General features: G+C 46.9%; 1 protein-coding gene across 4 annotated transcripts in view; it reads left to right on the top strand.

Annotated features, from left to right (window-relative positions):
• The first annotated feature begins 3,907 nt into the window (after positions 1 to 3,907).
• Positions 3,908 to 22,434, top strand: part of KIAA0430 (KIAA0430 ortholog) — a 36,529-nt gene continuing 18,002 nt past the window's right edge. The window contains exons 1-13 of one of the 4 annotated variants that reach the window (XM_012731922.1): positions 3,908 to 4,038; positions 8,461 to 8,662; positions 10,650 to 11,339; positions 12,075 to 12,249; positions 13,365 to 13,591; positions 14,617 to 14,734; positions 15,198 to 15,370; positions 17,046 to 17,474; positions 17,665 to 17,822; positions 17,910 to 18,068; positions 19,014 to 19,206; positions 19,819 to 19,997; positions 21,036 to 21,116. In XM_012731922.1, coding sequence (XP_012587376.1) covers positions 8,519 to 8,662; positions 10,650 to 11,339; positions 12,075 to 12,249; positions 13,365 to 13,591; positions 14,617 to 14,734; positions 15,198 to 15,370; positions 17,046 to 17,474; positions 17,665 to 17,822; positions 17,910 to 18,068; positions 19,014 to 19,206; positions 19,819 to 19,997; positions 21,036 to 21,116 — 2,726 coding nt within the window. In that variant the 5' untranslated portion in view covers positions 3,908 to 4,038; positions 8,461 to 8,518. Of the gene's footprint in view, positions 4,039 to 8,460; positions 8,663 to 9,882; positions 9,976 to 10,649; positions 11,340 to 12,074; positions 12,250 to 13,364; positions 13,592 to 14,616; positions 14,735 to 15,197; positions 15,371 to 17,045; positions 17,475 to 17,664; positions 17,823 to 17,909; positions 18,069 to 19,013; positions 19,207 to 19,818; positions 19,998 to 21,035; positions 21,117 to 22,434 lie in introns of those variants that run through there. The other 3 variants (XM_004692107.2, XM_004692108.2, XM_012731923.1) reach the window with 3 other exon arrangements.

Genomic DNA, 22,434 nt, shown 5'->3' on the forward strand with positions numbered 1-22,434 from the left:
CGGGCCCCCGCCCCCGCCCCGCGCTCCGGCCGGCGCTGCCCATTGGCCACTGCGCCAAGGGTCCGCGTCCGTCTCGGCCAATCAGCGCCCTGCGGTGCGGTTTGGAAACTTTTTTCCCAGGGCCCGGGCGCGGCTCGGCCACGCGGCGGCTGTGGGCGGGAGGTGGTTGGGCGGCTCGGCTGCTGGGCAGGACCCTTCAGATTCTGGGCGGCTGCAGGCTGCTCCTTGCACACCCAGGGGACGGGCTTTCCTTGACACCAGTTGCATTTTCCCATTGTTGCGCTTTTCCCAAAATTGGCGGAAAGGCTAAAGATCTAGACCTATCCAGGCTAAGTAATGCTCCGTGCCCTTTCATAGTCCACTCTACTCAGCAATAACATCTTCAGCGGCATTATTTTCTTCTGCAAAGGCAGCACAATTTAGTGCACAGGAATTTGGGCTGGAGCTGGCAGTAAATCCTAGCTATGTTATCGTGGGCAAGTTAATTCCATTCTCTGTAACTTAATTGCCTCATCTGTAAATGGTGTTCATGATAGGATTCTACCTCATAGCATTGTGCAAAGGCAATCGGTATGTTTTAGTAGTAGTAGTAGTAGTAGTAGTAGTAGTAGTAGTAGTAACACATGTCACGCACAGTGCTGACTTCTCGACATGAATTTTCTCATTTAATCTTAGCAATTCTCACTTCCCACCAATAGTTTATGGAGCTCTCAGGTTGATAACATAATAAGTGGTAGATAACATTTCCATCTTCAAGTGGCTTATACTATCAAGACAGTAAACCAACAAACAGATAAAGTAAAATATTATGGATGCTAATAAGTGCCCCAATAGAGCTGGATCATGTGATAGGATAGGGTCTGAAAACTGTCATCCCCATAGAAAGGTCAGGGAAAGCTGTTCTATGGAGGTGACAGGCACTCTGGGATTGGGATAATGGTAACTCCAGGAAAACACTTTTAATGTCCTCGTTTTAAAGACAAAAACACAAAGGTGTGGGAAATTAAATACATTGTTCAAGGTGTCACAATTAGTAACAAATGAGGCTTCAAAACTGGGTCTGTTTGACTCCCACACTCCTTCAAGCCTTATGCAGGAGCCAAAGAGATCTTAGCCCTCAGAGGCCTCCAAACATGTGTGTCACATTCCTTCTTTCTCCCTGACTGGTTAAGAGCCACTTTTCTCAAATTCTATTTACTATTTCTTGCTCCGATCAGAAGGCACAAAAGGAACCATCACCCATGAGTTGAGTACCAACACGTCTTTTGGGAACTCTAGCCCAACTCCCATAGCATCGTTTGCATCCTCTTGACACTTCTGCTAGTACTTTCTTTCACTCCAGAATTTTACTTGACACTAACTCCTCTTGTAAGGAGGAAAGGAGGTTGCTCTGTAACTTAAAGAGGTTTCTGGGCCAGGAATAATCATTCCAATTAGCAAACTGAAGCACAGATTGATGAGCTACCAGTTCTGGTTAAGTGACATTGATTCAGTCATTTAGGCTAGTTGTTCTCAAGTTCTTTAATTTTCCATGAGAAGGGAAGGTATGGGATTGATTATACAAAAACACTCTTCTGAAAAAGGAGTTTAGAGGATGGGTTTGTCAATGTGTAAAACCTTAAAAATAAAAGGGAAATGTTGATGTACTTTAAAAACTTTGGCCTCTTTTTATTCAGTTTGAGGGTGTGCAGTTTTTTTTTTTTGTAGCTTTTAGATAAAATGTGCTTGGTTTCTTTTGCTGCTTAAGTCCTTACATCATAATTATCAATTCAAAACACTAAACCTAACGTAGAACAGAAGTTGCTGGGGACAAACTCATTTAGTAGCAGCCAAGTTAACTCAGGAGCTGAACTGAATGTAAAGTGAGCCCTAGTATAGCACAAAAATAAGTCTCCATCTTGGCTTCATAATTGTGAAGATTATAATTTGGACAAGGAAAAAAACTGAAAGTTACCTGATTCTCAAAGAAATAGGAGTAACTGTGGCTATACTTAAGAACATATATTCTAAATGGTAGAGCACTCTTACAAATATTAAGCTGTCTATTTGAAGGGCTGGTATAATCTGCTTACATTAGATTTTTATAGAAAAATAAAAATTTATGTTAATACTTTAAAATTTGCCTATTTAAATATTTAAAAATGATCTGTAATTCAGACTTGTCATTACGGTTTCAACCACAGTAATATGATTGATTCTATTTATACATTTAACCTGTTGAGACAGACACAACTCTGGACTTAAAAGAATGTTAAGCAAAAGGTGGCTGCTGTTTACAAGTTTTGTGACTAAAAAATCTTTTAACAAAGTAATAAAATCCAGAATTACTGTTTCCTTTTTAATATATTTTTGTTACTAGGGTCTGTGTTGAACGGTACTAGAAAAGAAAAAAAGAGAAAAACAACTCTTAAGGAGAGGCATATGTTTGGTATTTGGAGGGATGGAAGGGGGAACAAACAACCCTAAACGCCAGAGCTGTTTTTCGTCTGTTTTTTATTCCCATTTGGAAAATACTACCCACACAGACACAATGAAGATTTACTCAATAATAATAAATACCTAAGCAGGCAGATGACGTATGTGCTTGTCATTGGCTTTCTGGAAAATGAAATGCAAACACAAAGGATTCTTCAGTTGCGTGTTTGATCTTGCCCTCCACAATATTTGTCTACAAGGATGCCCACAGGGATGTGTTAGCTTCCCCTGAAATTTCCCTCCTCTGAACGAACGTCCAATGCCTAAATAATTGCTTCACGCTGCCTACTTCAGGGGCAAAACTACTCTTCTCTCGGGGCAGTTTCGACTGATTTTTCTGCAAAGTTACTTTGTGTCTTGGCAAACTTCAGAAATAAACTTTCAGGTAGCATTCAGCTAGCGCATTGTAAAACTATGTCTAGATTTAAATACTTGCTTTCTTTTTCTAGTTTGCAGCCGGAAGTAGTGGGCAGCTGGTAGTTTTGGAATGACCGCAGTGCTGAGTCTCTCTTTTTTAAAATAATTTCAGGAAAAATTGCAGAGTGTGAGACGCCCTTTAAAATGGCCTATTTAACCACCTAAAACACATGTTTTGGCTTCACAGGGCTGTTGCAACGAACAATGTTTTCTTTTCTGCTGTCTAGCTTGTCGCTGGACTAGCTGTATTCATTTGGAGCGACTCCGGGCTGGCGCTTTAAAAATTTACGTTTTCTTACAAGTCACGAGGCCCCTTCATTGTCGGTGACAAAATCCAGCCCGGTCTTGGCACACGTTTAATGTTTGCCAGCTGGGAAGAGCTTCGTGAGAAGCAATCCCCGGCCGGATCTCTCGGGATGCCAGTTGGCAGTTATTTGTTGTTATTGTTGTTTTTCTCCACCCGCCACTAGGTCGCACTAGATAAAGGACGCGGAGCGATTCGTGCGTCATTTAATTTAAAAAATAAAAGTTCATCACGTGACGAGGGCGAGGGGGGGGAGGCAGTGGGAGACAGGCGACAGACAAGATACAGAGAAACAGAGGCAACAAGACGACCATGGTTTTCACTGAAATCACCTTCAAAAGATCCAAAGAGCTGAAACTACATCATATTCGGTTGGCAGTTTTTCCCCCCCAGGTTCCACCTCATAAACGCCCCAATTCTCCGCTTTCAGGTTCTTTTCCACTCCACAGCGATAAGCCAGAGGAAAGGCCTCCTTAAACTGGGGGGTTTTGTCCAAAAACCCGGGGCACCCCCCCGGGAAGGTCCCTATTTAGGGGTTTATCGGGAGGGGACTGAGCCTGACGAGGCTGCAGGGCCGCGAGGCCCCGCCCCCCCCGGGTTCCCAGCACGCCCTGCGCGGGGAGGACGCGGCGCAGGGGAGGGGCGGGGGAAGGGGGCGGAGCGAGCGGAGAGAAGGGCGTCGGTTTTGCGACAGGGGCGGTGCGGTACGGAAGCGGAAGTGGAGGGTGCGCTTGGCGGCGGCGGCGGGAGCTGCGGAGTCGGGAATCAAAACAAAGGGCCTGGGGGGGCGGGGGGAAGGCGGTGGGTCCGGAATGTGAGCGGAGGTGGGGCCGGCGGCTGAGGTGAGTTTGCTGGTGGCGCTGGGGACTTGTTCCGGACGGACCCACAGCCCTGGGGCCACCGGCTGGAGGGGGACAGTGCCCCCTCTTCCCCCGCCTATTGCTGGCGGGGGTGGGGGAGGTTGGCTCTTCCAAGGAGTAGTACTGGGACCCCACAGTCTGACCCTACCAAGGGTTAGAGTTGCCGCCCTTTCAGGTCCATTCACGACTGTCATTCCTGCGCCACTGCTGCCCTTTGAGGGTATTTGACGCCCTGCCCACACCTGTGTCTCTGCTCCCAGTGGGGCCCTCCAGGTGTGGAGAGCAACCACCCTGAGCAGTGTGCACGGTTGGAAGGTTAAGAGACGAAGAAAGAGGCAGGTGTTTTTGCAAAGCCCCCTGAGCATAGCGCCGCCTTCTCGGTCTTTCAGCAACCCCTACCTTGTAGTTTCTGACTTGACAGATAGTGTAGAGTTGTCTTAGGTTTGAGCCACTCCCACTACTAATTGCAACGCCAACACCTTGATACACCTTTTCAAGAGTAGCCCAAGCACCTTTCTAGCACTAGCAAGAACTTTCCAGTTACATATGTTAGCTTTGGAATTTGAAACATATCTGCCGGGAAATTGAAACCTAGCGGTCCTCCTAGGCTTTTGGCTTTTATTGAACTCTTCATTTGCGCAACAGTTATTGATAGGTGCTAGGTGCAGGAGCTACAATAATGAGTAAACATGAACCCAGCCATCCTCGAGATTCTCTCCAAATGGGGGAGAAAGATAGTGAAAAAGGCAAGCATGAGATAATTTTAGATAGAAGAGCTCCTGGGGGTTGCGGGGGGGTGGGGGGGGTGGGAACAGTGATGGAATGAGTTGGTGTGAAGGTGAGGAGTATATTAGGTGTTAACAGGCCATTGCTAAGTGTGATAACTTCAGTTGTCTTATTTAATCTAAGCAACAGCTCTAGGAAGGTGCTACTGTTATTGTCAAACCCACTTGAGGAATGGGAGCTAAGGTTGAGGGAGGTTGAGCTTTCCAAACCTGCAGAAGAGAGCATGTGGCAGAATTGACAGTCTCATGCAAGTCTGTGCTCTCCACTCCACCTGGATTAGTCAGCGACTCCCACTCAAATCAAATAGAAATTGCTTTGGCTACCTAAGCTATTTAGTGGCATTTCCAGTAATGTTTCAGAAAATTTCAGGTCAGGTGTGACAGGCTAGTGTGTTTTTATCTTCTGTTGCTTGACCGGGCAACACTGAAGGCACACCTTGGCATGGTGGACAAAGGTAGAAAAAGCCGAGGTCTGCCCACTTTCTAATTATGTGATCTTGGCCAAGTTATAGAACTACTCCTTTGTCTCTCTCATGACTTTAGAAGAGAAAAAAGTACATAAATAGCTTTCTTTGCCCTTTTCTGCCAGGTAATTATCTTTCTTGTGCTGAGCACATACCTAGTACGTAATGAGTACTAAGTAAATATCTCCTGAATGAGAAAAATGTTAAATGAAGGTAGTTGGTAAGCAATGTTATACTACACTTTAGCCTACTCTCAGAACAGACATTTTAAAGAAAGATCTATTTATTTATGTATGTAAGAACTGGAGTATAGGTCAGAGGTGCAGGGGAGGGGTGTGGGAGGAAGACGTGAGAGGATTCACCAAAGACCGAGTGGGGAACAGAACAGGTTGGTTGAAATATACTGTGAGGGGAGCAGCTGGCAAGGCAGGAGCCTCACCATGTGGCTCAGCTCCCTGGCCAGGGGTCAAACTTGTGTAGCAGTGGCTGCGGATAACTTTACAGTCTGGGATTCAACCCCTTGCGCCCCCAGGGAGGCCCGGGGCTGACTTTTGAAGGCCTTTGAGAGACCATGTGGAAGTTGCATATTTTGAACATTACAAATTCTTATTTGGAGAGTAGATTGCCAGGTGACTTAAAACCTGCACTTTAGAGGAAAAATAAGCATTATAGCTCACTCTTGCGGCAGTTAACACCATCCTGTTCTGCAGATTAACTACTCCTAACTGCATGTAGTAGGTAAATGGCTACTTTATCCATTCCCTCACTTAACAATTACTTGGAATATATTCTAGCATGCCACCCCCCACCCCCCCCAGATTGGCACAGGGATACAGTGGTGAAGACAGTAGCTTCCTTTAAGTCTTTCCTCCCTCAGTAATGTTGTGATGGGAAGTAGCTGCAGGGGGAAATAGAACTCTGAAGTTTTGTAACTTGGACCTCAGGGCCAAATAGTAAATGTTTTAGGCTCTTGTGAGCCATGCTGTTTTGTGGCAAATACTCAGCTTTGCAGTGGCAATGCAAAACAGCCATGGGCACTATTTAAATGTGTGTGGTTGTTTCTCAATAAACTATTTGTGGAAGCTGGACTTTAATTTTCCCCCCAAGAATTGCAAAATGTAAAATATGGTCTCAGTTCACAGGCCATTTACAGACAAGCTGTGGTTTGGAATGGCAGGCTATAGCTTGCCCACCCTGATTTATGTGATCAGTTCTCCTATTCCTTGACTATAATACTTATCTAGTCATCTCTGCCTCCCTCTACTGTGTAGATGTTAACGTCTCTTGAAAAGAGCATCTTATCGGCCCTCCCTGGTGGTTAAAGGGTTAAATCACAGCACTATGAAGCTATCCACAGCAACTGAGGCACAGATCAATCCCCGGCCAGGGAGATGATCTACATGGCATATCAGACCTCTCCTGTCTCACCCACTGCTCCCCTCAGCAGTGTTCTTCGTTGATCTGCCTGTTCTGCTCCCCACTCTGTTACTCTGTTTCTGGTGAATCCTCTCACCCCCCCCCCCCCACATACACACACACCTCTGGCCTCAGCCCCAGTTCTTGTATGGATAAATAAATCTTAAAAAAGAAAAAGATAGAAAGAAAAGAGCATCTTATCAGAGACAGCAATGAGAAACTCTTTTTCCTATATCCAGATGAAAATTCTGAAAGGTAAATGAATAACCTTAATTTGGCCATTGTAGGTAAGAGTAGGTGGTGTGATAAGCTGGTGAGGATTTGAAAATAAGGTTTCATTTTCTTCCATTGGCAAGAATGCCCAGAGACCATTATTGGTTGGATTTGCTTTAGCCCTCAGTTTCAGACTTGTGAAAGGGTGGCTGCCCTTGAGTAGATATCTTAAATACACTTCTGTGACTTGAGATTCCTTTGTTAGGTTTTTGGTAGCATACTCCTACTTAGCAAACTGAGGTATGATTTGTCCTGTAGCAGAATTAAGTTTACTTATTTTTTAAATATTTATTTATGCATACAGAACTGAGGTACAGGTCAGAGGTACAGGGGTGCAGGGTTGATGAGAGGATTCACCAGAGACATTGGGGAGTAGAACAGGCAAAATGATGAAGTACACTGCTGAGGGGAGCAGCAGGCATGGGAGAGGTCTGTTGCACCATGTGGATCAGCTCTGGGGCTGGGGACAAACTCACATGGAAGCAGCTGCAGCTGGCTTGCAGAGCTGTGTTCTACCAGGGAGGCCCTGAGCAGAATCAAGTTTAAAGTCCACAATGGTCACTTCATTTGGACCTTCAAGATCCATATCAAAACACAGGATAGGCTGCACTTGGATTGATTTCAGAATGTTCCCTCATTGGTAAAGAGAGTGTTCTTTTACTAAGATTACATGTTCTCTTCTGTTAATTTCTTTATTCTTACAAGTAGTCTTTGGGGATGGTTGAGAAGAATTAAAAATACAGAAAAAGCCTCCTCAGGACCTGAAGAAGTTGGCCACAGGCAAGTGAGGAGAAGAGGTTCACACAGAGAAATAGATATCCACGGCTGAGCACTTCTTTCAAGTATGGGGGCTTGTAGAAAAGAAATAGGGCTCATTCAGGGTTCATTATTGGTTTGAACAGTGGAGCACGAGAAAAGATTTTTTTTTTTTTGACTTTTTTTTTAAATATAATTGTTTATTTTTACATCATTTTGTACATTTTCTTTTAAGATTTATTTATTTGTACATACAGAACTGGGGTACAGGCCAGAGACTCAGGGGCAGTGAGACAGAGTGGGGAGCAGAACAGGCAGATCAACGAAGCACACTGCTGAGGGGAGCAGCGGGCGGGCCAGGAGAGGTCTGCCACGCCATGTGGTCTCCTCCGGGGCAGGCGGGAATCGAACTCAGGCGGAAGTGGCCTCAGCTTCTCAGTGCAGTGCTTTAACCCGCTGCGCCACCAGGGAGGGCCGAGAAAAGATTTTTTATAAGTCAGGTTGATGTGGTTAGAGTTCAAGAATAACAAGAATCAAGTCTACCAAATTTTTGTAACCCATAATGTAATTTAATAGCCATTATGTTTTGTTCATTAAGATCAGATGTGTTCAGACCATTGCACCATAAATATAGTATCTGACTCGCATTTTAATAAACTGTAAAATTGTACTTGTGCAAATAAATAATAATGCAATCTCATTCTTAACAGGGTGGAAGAATGAAAGGAAAGAAAGATGAAAGAATGTTGAACCACTTTGTATGGCTGTATGATGGAAGGAAACGAAATTGACAACTCCTGCAGTAGAACATTTGGATGGCTTCAACAAGATAATGATGCTAAGCCATGGCTTTGGAAATTCTCTAATTGCTTTTCCCGTCCTGAGCAGACGTTGCCACTTAGTCCCCAAACGGTAACTATGTGCAAAACGAAGGATATAGCAAATTCCTGATGTAAATCAATGAGGGTCTGTTTGATTTAGGACCCAGCCTCTCTCCCTGGCATCTCCTTATATTACTCCTTGTAACACATTATTGTAATTCCTGACCCAATGAGAACAGAATTTTTTAATTCCTATACTTCTATTCTGAGTAATAATAATAGGTGCTTTAAATAGTTAATGTTCAAACTTGGGGGCAATTTGTCTCTCATTAGAGTCATAGATTCCAAAGAGAAAGTGTATGTTGTAGAATACAGTCAGAGGAAAGTGCAAAAATACTATTTTACTGAAGCCTTCTGAGTTCTGAATCTCACAATCAAGGAAAGATTCATAGGACTTTATCAATAATCTCTTCCCCATTTAGTACTTCTATTGGATATTTAAATTCTGTGTCTTTTCATACTGATTTTGATAATTTCTCATTTTTATTTCATGCATCTTACAACCTATTTCTGATTTTTTGCTGTTGTGTTTGGGATTGAAAAAGGCCTTACTATGAATTATATAAAAGATTTTAACTTTCGAAAAATCAATTAAATTCCCCATATCCTGTAGGTTTTTACTACGTAGTTGTCTTGGCTGCTTGGCTTCCGTGACTTGGGTCATTTCAGAAGTGTCTTACTCCTAAGGACAGTTGACAGTGAGGCTCGGCAGCTCAGGCAGGGCTTCATGGGAGGGCAGATCTGCTCCGCATGGAATCTCACAGTACGGAATTGCACTCTGGACTTTATAGACCCAGAAACTGGATTTTGTCAGTGGCATCCAGAATTGAGTACAGTCAGGGAAGAGCAACTCAGAACACTCTTGCCTGCAAGGACCAGGTCTCTCTAAATCACAATGCCCATGAGTTCACTTCCAGCCTGAACTGTACTTACGAAGGGGCAGAACTCTGCTTGTGGGCTGGTCACCCCTCGCTATTCCCTCCTCTTTAGGAAAAGTCTCACTGAAAATCCTTCTCCCAGAGGGGTGCAGAATCACAGCACCAGGTTGAGGTCACAGCAGTCAGATGGGCCCTTCCCTGCGCTCAGGGATGAGCATGTCTCAGAGGATCAGGGCGTCCGCTCCGTCATACCAGTACCTGCAAGTCAGCCCAGGCAGCTACTGATTAGTCAGATGCCCTCTCAGCAGCCACGTATTCTGCTAAGTGCTGTTTGCACCATCCCATTTAGGAGATTTGTTCTGTTGTTTTCCAGTTGAAGGTTGAAGAAACAAGTATAGAGAAGTACTTACCCCGGTCCTAGTGCCAGAGTATCGTATTCAGACCCAGCTTCTGACACCAAAGCAAGGTTAGAACCTTTATAAATATCCTGGCCTCTGCAGGCATCTGGCAGACTATTTCTCCTGTATCTTTTCCCCAGATAGCTTTCTAATTACTCTGAATCTTCTCCCTGGCGACAGAATGATTTTTGGAGCTGTGGCATTAGCTCATGCTATTGTAGGGGGTGCCAAACGTCATCAGCAACAGATTTACAGATCTTTCTGTGGATGGCCCAGTTGGGCAGGTGACTGATCTCATCCATAATATTTGGAATGTTCTTTTTCTCTGGAAGACCTCACATAAATCCCTCATGGTCTGACTGCAGGAATGATTTTGCTCAAAGCATGTTGCTCGTAAACCATCTTTATAGAATGCTGTTTATGATTAGGTTGTTTTTCATACCATTCACTTTCCCTTCAGAAAAGGCAAAGGACAGTCACTGAGATACACATGGTTTGCTGCCAGTGTAAACCTACTCCCTCCCCGTCTCTTAAAACCCAGGAAGAACACAGCCCTGCCTTTCGTCCCGCAGACCTCTGACCAGTGCCTCTCCTTTTCGCTGCCATTCCATTTTGCATGGCTACGATGGAGAGTTGTAGACAGCATTGAATACTGTTTCTGGGTTTGAATGCAATTGGATGTGAATACCCAACCATCACAGACCTCCTAAGATGAACTTGTGTTCTGGTTTTCTTTTCTCAGAAAGATTACATGGAGAGCACGAAAGCTGCCGTGGAATTAAAGGATGTACCATCTCCCCTTCGTGCTGGCTCTAAACTCTTTCCAGCAGTCCCACTTCCAGATATTCATTCTCTTCAGCAACCTAAAATACAGCTTTCAGCTGTCCCCAAAGTAAGCTGCTGTGCCCATTGCACTAATGAACCCTCCACGTCACCAATGCATTTTGGTGGTGGTGGTGGTGGCGGGAGCGGAGGCACTGGTGGCTTGATTCACACGGGCGCACTGTTAGATTCGCAAAGCACCAGGACAATCACGTGTCAGGTAGGGTCAGGGTTTGCTTTCCAGTCCGCATCTTCACTCCAGAAGGCCTCAGCTAGGAACAGTCTAGCCAGCATCGCAAGTGACTTTCCTGGCATGTGTCTAGAAAGTAACCTGTCTCCCTGCAAGCACCTGCCCTGCTGCGGAAAGCTGCATTTCCAGTCGTGTCACGGCAACGTGCACAAGCTGCACCAGTTTCCGGCTCTCCAGGGCTGCGCCTCCACTGGCTATTTCCCCTGTTCTGATTTCACAAGTGGGGCTCCTGGGAATTTGGAAGAGCACCTTTCACAGTCGGAGCTGACGCCTCACTTGTGCACCAACTCTTTGCACCTAAATGTGGTCCCTCCAGTTTGTCTAAAGGGCTCACTTTACTGCGAAGACTGTCTAAACAAGGTTTGTATCTTTTTGTTTGCTATCTTGGCACAGCTGAGGATTGAGGAGTGACATTGTAAAAGTGGGTATATATCTTGAAAGGCTTTGCTGCGCATGGGGCTGAAGGTTCTTCCATGGGGTTGCTCTCTCCTGATCGGCATCACTTCTGCTGCACTGAAGGAAGCGTAGGCTAGCATAGGAGGGATATCTGAAAACGTGCAGAGGAAGTATGCAGGTAGCTGATGCTCTCGGAGCCTCTGTGATGTGTTTCCTGCGCAGGAACCTAGTTTGTAGGGCCTGTTTTGTCTTTAAAAGCCAAACCACAGTCGTGATTTCTTATAACCAACATTCAGCTTCTACACAGACCCATTTGAGTAACATAGGTCACTGCATGTTGTCCTTCTGTGGTCATGTGGGGAACCTGAAATTTGACCTCGGTCACACCAGGTTGTGGTGAAGTCTTCAGCCCCCTTTATATAAAGTGTGGCTGAGGTCTCCATCCCAGCAGGCACTGGCCTCAGTGGGAAGATCTCATCCTATGAATATCTTCCCTAATTATTTCAGGTTTCTTCTTGAAGTGAGTTTATTAATGAATAGCTAATCGTTCTGGGAAAGATGATTTGAAAACGCAGCTAATCAGAGGTTAGCAGGTGAAAAGGAAAAACACTTAGAATGTGTTTTCAGTTGTTGTATATCCCTCTAGCTTCTGAAATGATTTATCTGAAACCTCCTTTCTTTAAAAAAATTTTAAAACAGCCGGCAAGAAATAGTATAATTGATGCTGCTAAAGTCTGGCCAAATATACCACCTCCAAATACTCAAACTGCACCTGTTACTATTCCTCTGTGTAATGGCTGTGGAACCAAAGGAACAGGGAAGGAGACCACGTTGTTATTGGCGACCAGTCTAGGCAAAGCTGCTTCGAAATTTGGTAAATGACAGTATGGTATAAAATGTGCATATTTAAATAGTGTTTAATATCTGGTACTAACTGCATTTGATCACTTTTAAAAGATTCCTTGTGATTCCAAAGCTGCCGTGTATGTGAGTCTCCATTTCTGGTAAAATCTTTTTGTAGACCAGAATGTCATTCGCCCTCCGTGTTGGACTGAGGCTATTTGAGATTGAAAAATGGGGAGTATGTTAGGAGGATAAGTGCTAGAGACACTTGGTGTCGACTTAGGTTCAAAACCACACTTGCTGATTGCATACTCTAGAAATACTTCGTATTTAACAGATTTAGTAATGGAATTGCTAGTAAAAAACAGTATTTAAAAAACCTAAGTGGTTTGAAAACCCAACAGTGGTTCATTATTTTTAAAAACATTTTTATGACATTATACTAGATGCTACTGCAGTGTGAAAAGTCCTTGAAAGGGGCTTTTCCTGGTGGCACAAAAGGTTAGGACGCAGCACTGCAAGCTGGCCACATAGCTGCTTGAGTGCGAGTTCGATCCCCAGCCCTGGAGGTGACCCACGTGGCATGGCAGACCTCTCCTGACCCACCCGCTGCTTCCCTCAGCAGTTTACTTAGTCGGCCTGTTCTGCTCCCCACTCTGTCTCTGGTGAATCCTCTCACCGCCCCTGCACCTCTGGTTTGGACCCCAGTTCTGTATGAATAAATACATCTTAACAAAAGAAAAAAAGTTCTTTAAAAATCAGGAACAGTGCAACCACTTCACCCATTGGCACCTCCATTCTTCTGTACGGGATAAGCAGACCCGTGTGGGTGGAGTATGAAAATCAAGTCCCAGAGCTGCAGTGTTCGAGAGGCTTTACTGCTCGCCCCGAGGATGGCTCCTGCTTTGTGAGGGACTTGTGTTGAGCTTAGAGTAACTTGACCTTTAGACTCATTGTCTCATGAGAAACAGGAGTCATCACTGAGTGCAGCGACAACTTGGGGCTGTCTTGTTAGGTCAGTCACTGAGGTTGGTGGCCTTTAATTTTGTTTTTCTGCCACTAGGAATGCTAGATAGCTCTACCTGTTTTGTTTTAACTTGCCATTTCCAGTTCACTGTGTAACTGAAAGTGTTCACGTTTTTTAAGTGTCCCCAGAAGTCGCGCTAGCTGGCCAGGTGCTAGACAACTTACCGCCCATTGGAGTGTTTTGGGATATTGAAAACTGCTCGGTTCCCTCCGGCCGCTCAGCTACTGCTGTTGTTCAGAGAATCCGTGAGAAGTTTTTTAAAGGCCACAGAGAAGCAGAATTCATCTGTGTCTGTGACATCAGTAAAGAAAACAAAGAAGTTATTCAAGAGCTGAATAATTGCCAGGTAAAACATATTTAACTTAATGTAGTAGAATAAGCACATGTGATTTAAAAAAAAATTCCATTGCAGAATTTGCTGAATAATAAGCACTTGTACTAAATTGTAAATAAAAACATTTAGCAAAAAATTATTTGTAAAGTACTTGAAGTCATTTAATCATGTGTGATTGCCACTTGTATTTAGTATTATGCAGGTGAAATGGTTCCATATATTTATTTTCCTTTGGTTTTTCGTAACTTCTCTGTCTACGGGCTCATAGGATTCATTTGAAATGGACAAGTGAAATTAAGCAAGGTTCAGCCACTTTTTTAAGACCACACAGCCCAAAGTGGGAGAGCAGGGATGTAAGTCCAGGTTGTCTGACTCAATCCGCGCTCTTCCACTGGAAGCAGAATCTAGTCCTTTCGACACTTAGGGGTCATCCTATTGATACACCATATTGCAGTCAAAACTGATAAATTTATCTCCTCAGAAAAACTAATAAATCTACTGTGTGTGGCTTACTGTGGAGGCACCTCCCACACCACGGTGTTTGTTGCCCTGGAGATTGTTTAGCGTGAGCCTGAGGTTTTAACAACGGAAAACACATTTTAGCCCTTCTCGGGGCAGGTGCCTCACCATCCCGCACGCCCTAACCCGGAGTCTGAAAGCCAGAGTCAGCATGTAGCATAGAGAGGTGACAGCCAGTCCCCCTGATCTTGCCACAAGCTCTGCCACCCCCCGCTACTGGCAGAGGCCGCTGGAGCGAACTCCACCACTTCACGTCTCACTTTTTCTGTGCCTGTGTTCTGGAGGGGCCGGACAAAGTACAGCAGCAGGTGATTGCTGAGAGAGGGGTGAATATGGATCCATTTCACTCATACAGAGACCCAGGTTTGAAACGTAGATCTGGCTGTGAATTTTTTCATCCCTAAATGGCAATAATCATAATACATGTTTCTTCCCTCGAGGAGAGTGTGTTCAGGCGGGGATAGGCTGTGCAGTGGTTCCTCGCCTCAGCTGTCACTCATTGTTACCAATGCTCGCAGGTAACTGTTGCCCACATCAACGCTACCGCGAAGAACGCCGCTGACGACAAGCTGCGCCAGAGTCTGCGGAGGTTCGCGAACACGCACACCGCCCCGGCCACGGTGGTGCTCGTGTCCAGTAAGTGCAGGCACCCTGGCTGGTCCCGGCCTCACAGTGGGAGTTGCAGGGACCGAAAACCGGTGCAAAGACCGTGTGCCTCCAGAGAGGCTGCAGTGCTTATCTTTGATTCTGCTTATCTTTGAGTCTTCTTGGAACTTGAACAAGTCTTCTTGTGTGGCCAGATCTGGGTTTTGTTTTTGTTTTTGTTTTTGTTTTGTAATTTCTACCCCTGTGCCCACTCCCTGCCTAGTATTGCTAATTAAAAAGCTCCAAGATGAGTTACTGCCTAGAGTAGAGGCTTGCCCAAATACTGTATTTGCTCCCTTTTACTCAGGGAAGCACTGTGTGTCTTGGGATTCCCAAAGGGGAGCAGGGTGGGGACAACTCTGACCAGATTCTGCTCAGTAGATGTCAGAAGAGAGTCTGTCTGACCAGTGTTTCTAATGCCTGGGGTGGGGGTGGGCTGGGCCTTGTCTTTCAGCTGATGTCAATTTTGCATTGGAACTTAGTGACCTGAGACACAGGCACGGTTTCCACATCATTCTGGTCCATAAGAACCAGGCCTCAGAAGCACTGCTGCATCACGCTAACGAGCTGATCAGATTTGAAGAGTTCATTTCTGACCTGCCCCCCAGGTTACCACTCAAGATGCCGGTGAGTAGGTTTGTGTTGTTCTTGCCGTGTTCCTGCGTAGCTTACGGAGACAAAGACAGCCCTAGGTGAGGCTGTGCTTCACAGGAGGCCAGATTTTGAAATCAGGCTTAGAAACCTCTTACAATATACAGGGAACTGAGATGCCTGAATTTTGCTTTTCAATTTTTAAAAAAATCGTGGGGAATTTTAGTTTACTTTCCAAACAGCCACTTGCCCATGTCCATCCAGCAGCGTTTGCACCAAGTGGGTGGAAGTAACAGAATAAGAGTGTCTGCTCTTTCAGCTTTAGGTGCTAGAGGTAAAGAAACCTGTGGTTTGCACAAGCTGGGTGGTCGGAGTAAATGAACAGAGTAACTGGGTGCTTTCTGGGCACCTAGAGCCTGGGCTCCAGCAGGTCTTGGCTGTCTTTTCTGTAGCTGCGTTCCCTCATACACATGCACGATTAGGAGATGTGGCTACAGCAGTGTCTGTGAGGCCACAGGGTAGGAGAAAGTGGGATGCGCATGCCTGATAGCGTTAACGTGGGCAAAGAGCTAATGCCAGCCGTGTTTAAGCTGTTGGGCACATAGGCGTAACTCGTAGTAAGAAACAGCTGTAATGGGGAGCAGCTGTGTGTGTGCAGTCCCATACAGGAAAGGCAGTCTTAACATGATTTAGCTGTGGCGCTACAGAAGCACCTTAGAAACCATCTCCCCCAGTGAGCTCCTTTTACTTGGGAAAGAATACAAGTCTGGAGGCCACTCTGGCCTGGCAGCAGAGCGGAGGCTGGCCTGGGTTCCATTGGAGAGTGGGCGCCGCCGGCGCACTGCCACCCTGACAGCCTGCAGGCCTAGAGCAGGCCGCCCTCAACAGGCTCAGGATGAGCCGCAGTTGGGGCAACCAGAGCCTGACTGGAGGGGCAAAATGGGCAGCCCCGCTTCAGGCTTCAGCGCTGTTCTCCTGACTCACTGTTCCTGTTCATTAGGATTTTAGTCTTTTGGCTGCAGCTACATTTCCTTCCTCCTGCTTCTTTTGGCATTCACTTTTCTAACGTGCGAGGCTAAGTCAGATATGGCCCTTTAGATGCTAGATTGCCTACCTGGGAGAGCCTTATCCTCGTAGTCTGGAAAAAAAAAAAAAAAGGGTCCTCCCTGGTGGCGCAAGGGTTTGGATCGCATCACTGCAAGCTAGCCAGAGCTGCTGCAGTGCGGGTTCGATCCCCGCCTGCCCCAAAGGTGACCCACACGGTGCAGCAGACCTCTCCTGACCCGCCAGCTGCTCCCCTCAGCAGTGTCCTTCGTCTGTCTGCCTGTTCTGCTCCCCACTCTGTCTCTGGTGAATCCTCTCACCGCCCCTGCACCTCTGGCCTGTACCCCAGTTCTGTATGCATAAATAAATAAATACAAACCTTAAAAAAAAAAAAAGACCTGAACTATTCAGGACACTAAATCGTGCCGGATATGTTTCTTTCACTGGAGTGATAATTGAAGATACATTTTAAATTAATGAGTGCTTTTAAAATAGCTTTCATTACCTTGCCTGCACTAAATTAGTTTACTCTCTCTGTTCTAAATCACTGTTACTTCCCTCCCCAGGTCATTAGCTTAAATTGAGAGATGACTCATTGTTCTTCCTATTTTGTGATAGAAGGCGTGCCCTTGCGTTAACCTGTGGTAACACTCTTCCCCTGTACCAGCAGTGCCACACTCTGCTCTATGTCTATAACCTACCAACAAATAAAGATGGCAAGAGCATCAGCAACAGGCTCAGACGCCTGTCCGACAATTGTGGAGGGAAAGTGCTGAGTATCACAGGCTGCAGTGCAATTCTCCGCTTCATAAACCAAGATAGTGCAGAACGGGCTCAGAAGCGCATGGAAAACGAAGATGTCTTTGGTAATAGGATCATTGTGTCATTTACTCCAAAAAGTAGAGAACTCTGTGAAACAAAGAGTTCAAATGCAATCGCTGATAAAGTGAAGTCTCCCAAAAAACTTAAGAATCCAAAATTGTGCCTCATCAAAGATGCAAGTGAACCATCTTCCAGTGCCAAAGCCACGCCTGGCAGAGGGGCCCAGGCACATGCTGGACCTGCTGCCAGAAGTGCAGATGTTAAGAGCTTACAGGTAATTTCGATACCTCTTGCTCTCTGAAGTTTCTGGTAGGTTTGGTTTCTGAGTTTCTTGTGCCTGCTTGCTTTGGACTTGCCTTTTTAAACTTTGCTTTGGAATGATACTCGTGCGGCTGTTTTCTGTACGTGGCCTGACACATCCCAGGGGTTCAGTGGTCAGTCCCACTCTGTGTGTCTCTTTGCAGGAGCTGTGCTGCCTGGAGTCAAAGACTGGCGCGAGGAGCTGTGAGCCCCCACAAGGCGCCCTGCGGCTGGGAGCCCCTGCTCACAGGAGCCCCAGTGCTGTGGCGCCCATACCCAAACACGCAGGGCTGGCAGAGTCTGTTTGCAAAGGCAGCCTGAAGTAGGTTGAGTTACTCTTCCTCAGGCTTGCTGGTCCCGTGTGAAGGGAGCCGAGTGACCTTTTCCCTTCCATTTCCCCCCTCCTCAGAAAAGAGAACCTGGGCGCCCGGAGTGTTACTAGTTCTCCTGTAGAGAAGAAGGAGAAAGAGGAGACACTGTTCCAAGTGAGTTACCCATCTGCTTTTAGCAAATTGATCGCCTCCAGGCAAGTTGGTCCCCTGCTCACATCTCAGGCTTGGTCTTCTCGGTAAGTCTAGCTCCTTGCTCCTTTGGGTGGCGGGGTGGGGGTGGCGGAGCGCCCCTGCAGTTAGAAAGCATGACAAAATAATGTCTCAAAGAAGGAAATGCAGGTGCGCACGGAAGAGACACCTCCCCCGGCCCCCGGCCCTCTCTTCATCCTTCGGGGATCATGGTGACCCCTCCTCCCCCTGGGAATCTGGGAGCAGAGGTCAGAGAGAAACCTAGTGTGGAGTCCATGATCACGTTTAGACATCCTACCACGTATTTCCTTACTGTGTTGTGAGAAAACCCCTACCAGACATGCAGTGTTTATTATTATGGGTTATGGGAGGCCATTTGGGAAGTAAAGGTCTCTGTAAACCATGCCCATTAGCCTTGTGACTCTTGCATAAGCTTCTGAACTCTCCAGCTAGTCTTAGAAGCTCCTGTGAGGTGTGAGTCCCTGTTGCCTCCCCGAGGCTCCTCCCATTGTGGTATTTGTCCTGCTGAGGTGATGGCGACTCACTGTGGAAAGTGACTTTGCAGCTGCCAAATTACATCTAAAAAGCCTCACAAAGTTTTCTTTATATGGAGAAGGACTGCCCTGTAAGAGCAAGACTATGTAGCTTTCTGAGAGCCGGGGAAGGTTAAATAGCTTACATTGCTATCACCAGCTAATTTCCTAAGAGTAAATGGTCAAGGTAGAAAAGTCGTTCTTTCGGTCTGCCTCTGATCTTAAACATGCCAGTGACAGAGCGTTTGGCATTGAATTAGCCTTTGATAGCCAAGGAGGCAACTCATAGGACTTTCGACCGCAAGTTTAAATGAGTATGTGTTTAAGATAAAACACATTGGAAACCGAATTGTACTGTGCTAAGCTATTTCTCTAGGTAGCTTCACACAAAGTCTACATGATATAAACTAAACGAGTAGAGTAAAAGCCTTCACGAACTGCCCATCTGTGTGTTTTAAGCAGCAGTATGTCTCCGAACCTTCTGAGCAGAGCCTCGCCACTCGCTTTCGGCGTTGTGCACTCGAGCGGCGGAGCTGACTGTCCGGACCCTTTTGCGAATGGCGCTGACATCCAGATCAGCAACATCGACTACCGGCTGTCGCGGAAGGAGCTGCAGCAGCTCATGCAGGAGGCGTTTTCCAGGCACGGCAAGGTAGCCTCTCCCGTGCTTGCCTTTGTCTTCCCTCTGCTGGCATTTCAAGTGGAGAGGAGCGGTTTGACCCTGAGCCCAGCCGGATGCCAGGGCGACTGCGGGAACCCTCCTCTCCTCGGCCGGCTTGGGGTGGTGCTGTGCGCAGGTTTCAGGGCCCAGCCCAGAGAGCAGGACATCAACAGAGGAGCATGGAGGTCCCGGGCAGGAATTTATAAACAGCGCTCTGGGAAAGAAGCATTGGTCTCATGGTTTTACTTAGCTCTGGCTGGTAAGACAGAAAAACGACCTTGGCTTGGTTAAGATCTTCCTGCATCTGACTCCATGTTTAGATGCCATTTGTGAAAAATGCCTTGTCCCGGCTGGTAAAATGGCTCTGCCCCAAGGTTTTGCAGGGTCTGGGGAAGACCCTGAAGATTCCCCGTGAGTGCCTGGGAGAGCTGTGGGCCAGAACTTGCCCCAGGCCAAGCCAGTGTCAGGTCTCTGAGGTCCTCTGGCACACTTAGCTCCTGGTCCTCCGAACGGCAACGCTGATGACGCACTGTGATGACGCACCGTCAGTCTCAGGACTGCGGAGCTGGGGTCCACACAGCCATCTTCCTTTTGCTGCCGCAGGTGAGGAGCGTCGAGCTCAGCCCCCACACGGATTACCAGCTCAAGGCTGTTGTCCAGATGGAGAACTTGCAGGAAGCCATCAACGCGGTAAATAGCCTCCACAGATACAAAATTGGCAGCAAGAAGATCCTGGTGTCCCTTGCCACGGGAGCTGCTAATAAATCACTCTCTTTACTGAGGTAAAAATCAAACACAGCATTTACTTCAGGAAATAAATTTTGGCCCAGAAACAGTTTTGGAAGTAACAGAAATAGGCTTCATCACATCATGACCTGCTTGTGAGGATTCCATAAGCAGTAATGTTATTGTCCATTGGGAGAGTCAGCAGTAAGCTAGTTGAAACAGCCTGATGCTGGCTGTGGTGAGGAGTGAGAGGCGAGGTGCAGCTTTACCTTGGCAGTGCTGAGGCGCACACTGCTCCGCCTTAGCGGCCCCACACATAGCGGGCTCTGCAGCAAATGTGTGTGCGCCCGCAGTGTCTCACTGTCTTCTGATCTCAGCGGGAGGGGAGTTTGTCCAGGAAGGTAGCTCCAAGCTCCCCCTGGCACACACCTAGTGTCCAGTAGACCACGGCCCCTCAGTTTATATTCCCTTGTCGGTCTTAGGAATTCGGTGGTAGTTTTAGTCACAGTAAGCTTGGCTCCTCTTGTAGTGCTCCTGGTTTGGGGGACCCCAGTAAAATTGGACTCACTCTTGAATGCTTAGTTGCTCAAAGTTCTTTTCTCTGGCATTATATGTCACTGTTATTTTTAATAGTGTTTTTATGATAAAAGAGTCCTCACTGAAGAAAATTAGGATTTCAAGAACATAAAAGAAGCAGGAGAAAAAAGTGATGAAAGGCTCAGAGCCAGTCCTTCTGACCAGGCTGACTTTGTTCCCTGCTGAGTGCTTTTTGGGTGCCTTTTTGTTTTTGGAAACCGTAGTCGAAGTGACCCTGGTTTTAGGTGTGGATCCTCCACTGTGGGAATTCCTCTCCCTTATCTCTACACTTGACCTGTAGGAGACATGAGCTGTCCTGCTCTTCATTCTGGAGTGACAGGGTGCTTGTCTCGCTGAGTGGTTGGTGTCTTTCGGCTCCACAGATGTGAAAACCCTGACTTGCGTTTCATAAAAACCCATGTGTGACTTGCGTGTTTTCGTCGCTTGCCCCAGTCCATTTGTTTGGAGATTACATTCTGGTCACCTGTGCTCTGATGGGCCCAAATTCTGTCTTACAGCGCAGAAGCAATGTCTGTCCTTCAGGACGCTCCTGCCTGCTGCCTGCCTCTCTTTAAGTTTACAGATATCTACGAGAAAAAGTAAGTTGGGGTGACTTCTGTAGGTTAAGTTAATATTGATTGGTGACGTCCATGCGTAAAACCACAGCAGTGACTCATGCAGCCTGGAGAAGGGACCGAGACACTGATGTTCAGATGTAAATTTGGGTTTTCACCTACATTTTAAAGTGTAGGTAATTCTTCATTTTTAGCCAGTTTTGACCTCAGTCCCCAAATCTGCCCCTTCATTTCTTTCCCTACTGGGCTGATTAATTTTGTTATTCATCTAGTGGACATTTTTGAGCCCCGTCTAGGGTGTGAGCTCCAGGGTGACAGGCTTGACGCCGACTGATGCTGTAGCTTCAGTAGCCAGCACAGAGTAGATGCTCAGCAAGACCCAGTGGCGTGAAAGGTTCAGGTTCCGTGGAGGACAGAACTGGAGGACACAGCCTCTTCCTTGAGAACCAAATGTCTCAAACCATGATGGAGGGAAAAGTAGACGGTCTTGAAAAAGGAGTAGGAAGGAGGGAAGGCTTTGAGGATACAGAAGGTGGGGAGAACCAGTAGCTTGATCTGGAGCCACAGGAGTGTTGGGGATTGAGGGCCCAGGAGAGGTGTGCTGGTGGGCGCCTGGCTTCAGGAAGACTTTTTGGGTGGCAAGAGTATCTGGTAGCATCATGGGAGGGGAGGAAGCAGTGGGCAGAGGGCTGCAGCAGTCCCGGTTCCAAATAGCTGCTGTTGGAATGAAGGGAACAAGGGACCTCACCCATTTGAGATGTCAGTGAAACAGGCCTGAGAGACTAGTGAGGTCCAGTGAGCTTTAGATCTCAGCTTGGGACAGGAGTTGGGGTGGGGGTGTTGGCTGTCTGGGTGGAGAGTGTGCGCATGTGGAGGAAAGACATCAGCCCTGAAAATACAGCAGGTGTTTGTCTAACGGTGATCCTGAAAGGCATGGGGAGCAGATGAGGTCAGAGGTGAAGCGGCAACCAGAGCAAAGGGCAGAGCTGGGTGGACGCTGCCACCGGGACAGTGGGTGAGAACCAGAGGTGAGGGTGCTGCCAGGATGTGTGCAGAGGACCCATCAGGAGTCTGAGGTAGCCTGCAGCAGCGGGGGCCCGAAAGGATGGTGTGAGGTTTGTGGGGAGGAGGAGACTGCTGGTGATGGGGTCCATCTCAACAGCCCTGCCGATAAAATCCTGGAGGGGAGGGCTGCCAGGTGGCAGGAGAGGCAGCCAAGCCGCTCCTGCGAGACCAGCTGTTTCATTATGGGGAAGAAGAGAACTCTAGACTGGAATGGGGCAGTGTGACAGGGTCGGGGCGGACGAGTGGTGTGGGCAGAGGGGGAAATCTGAGCACATAC

Source organism: Condylura cristata, unplaced genomic scaffold (genome assembly GCF_000260355.1).
Source record: "Condylura cristata isolate star-nosed mole 26May11 unplaced genomic scaffold, ConCri1.0 scaffold00032, whole genome shotgun sequence".
In the NCBI taxonomy this organism is placed as follows: Eukaryota; Metazoa; Chordata; class Mammalia; order Eulipotyphla; family Talpidae; genus Condylura; species Condylura cristata.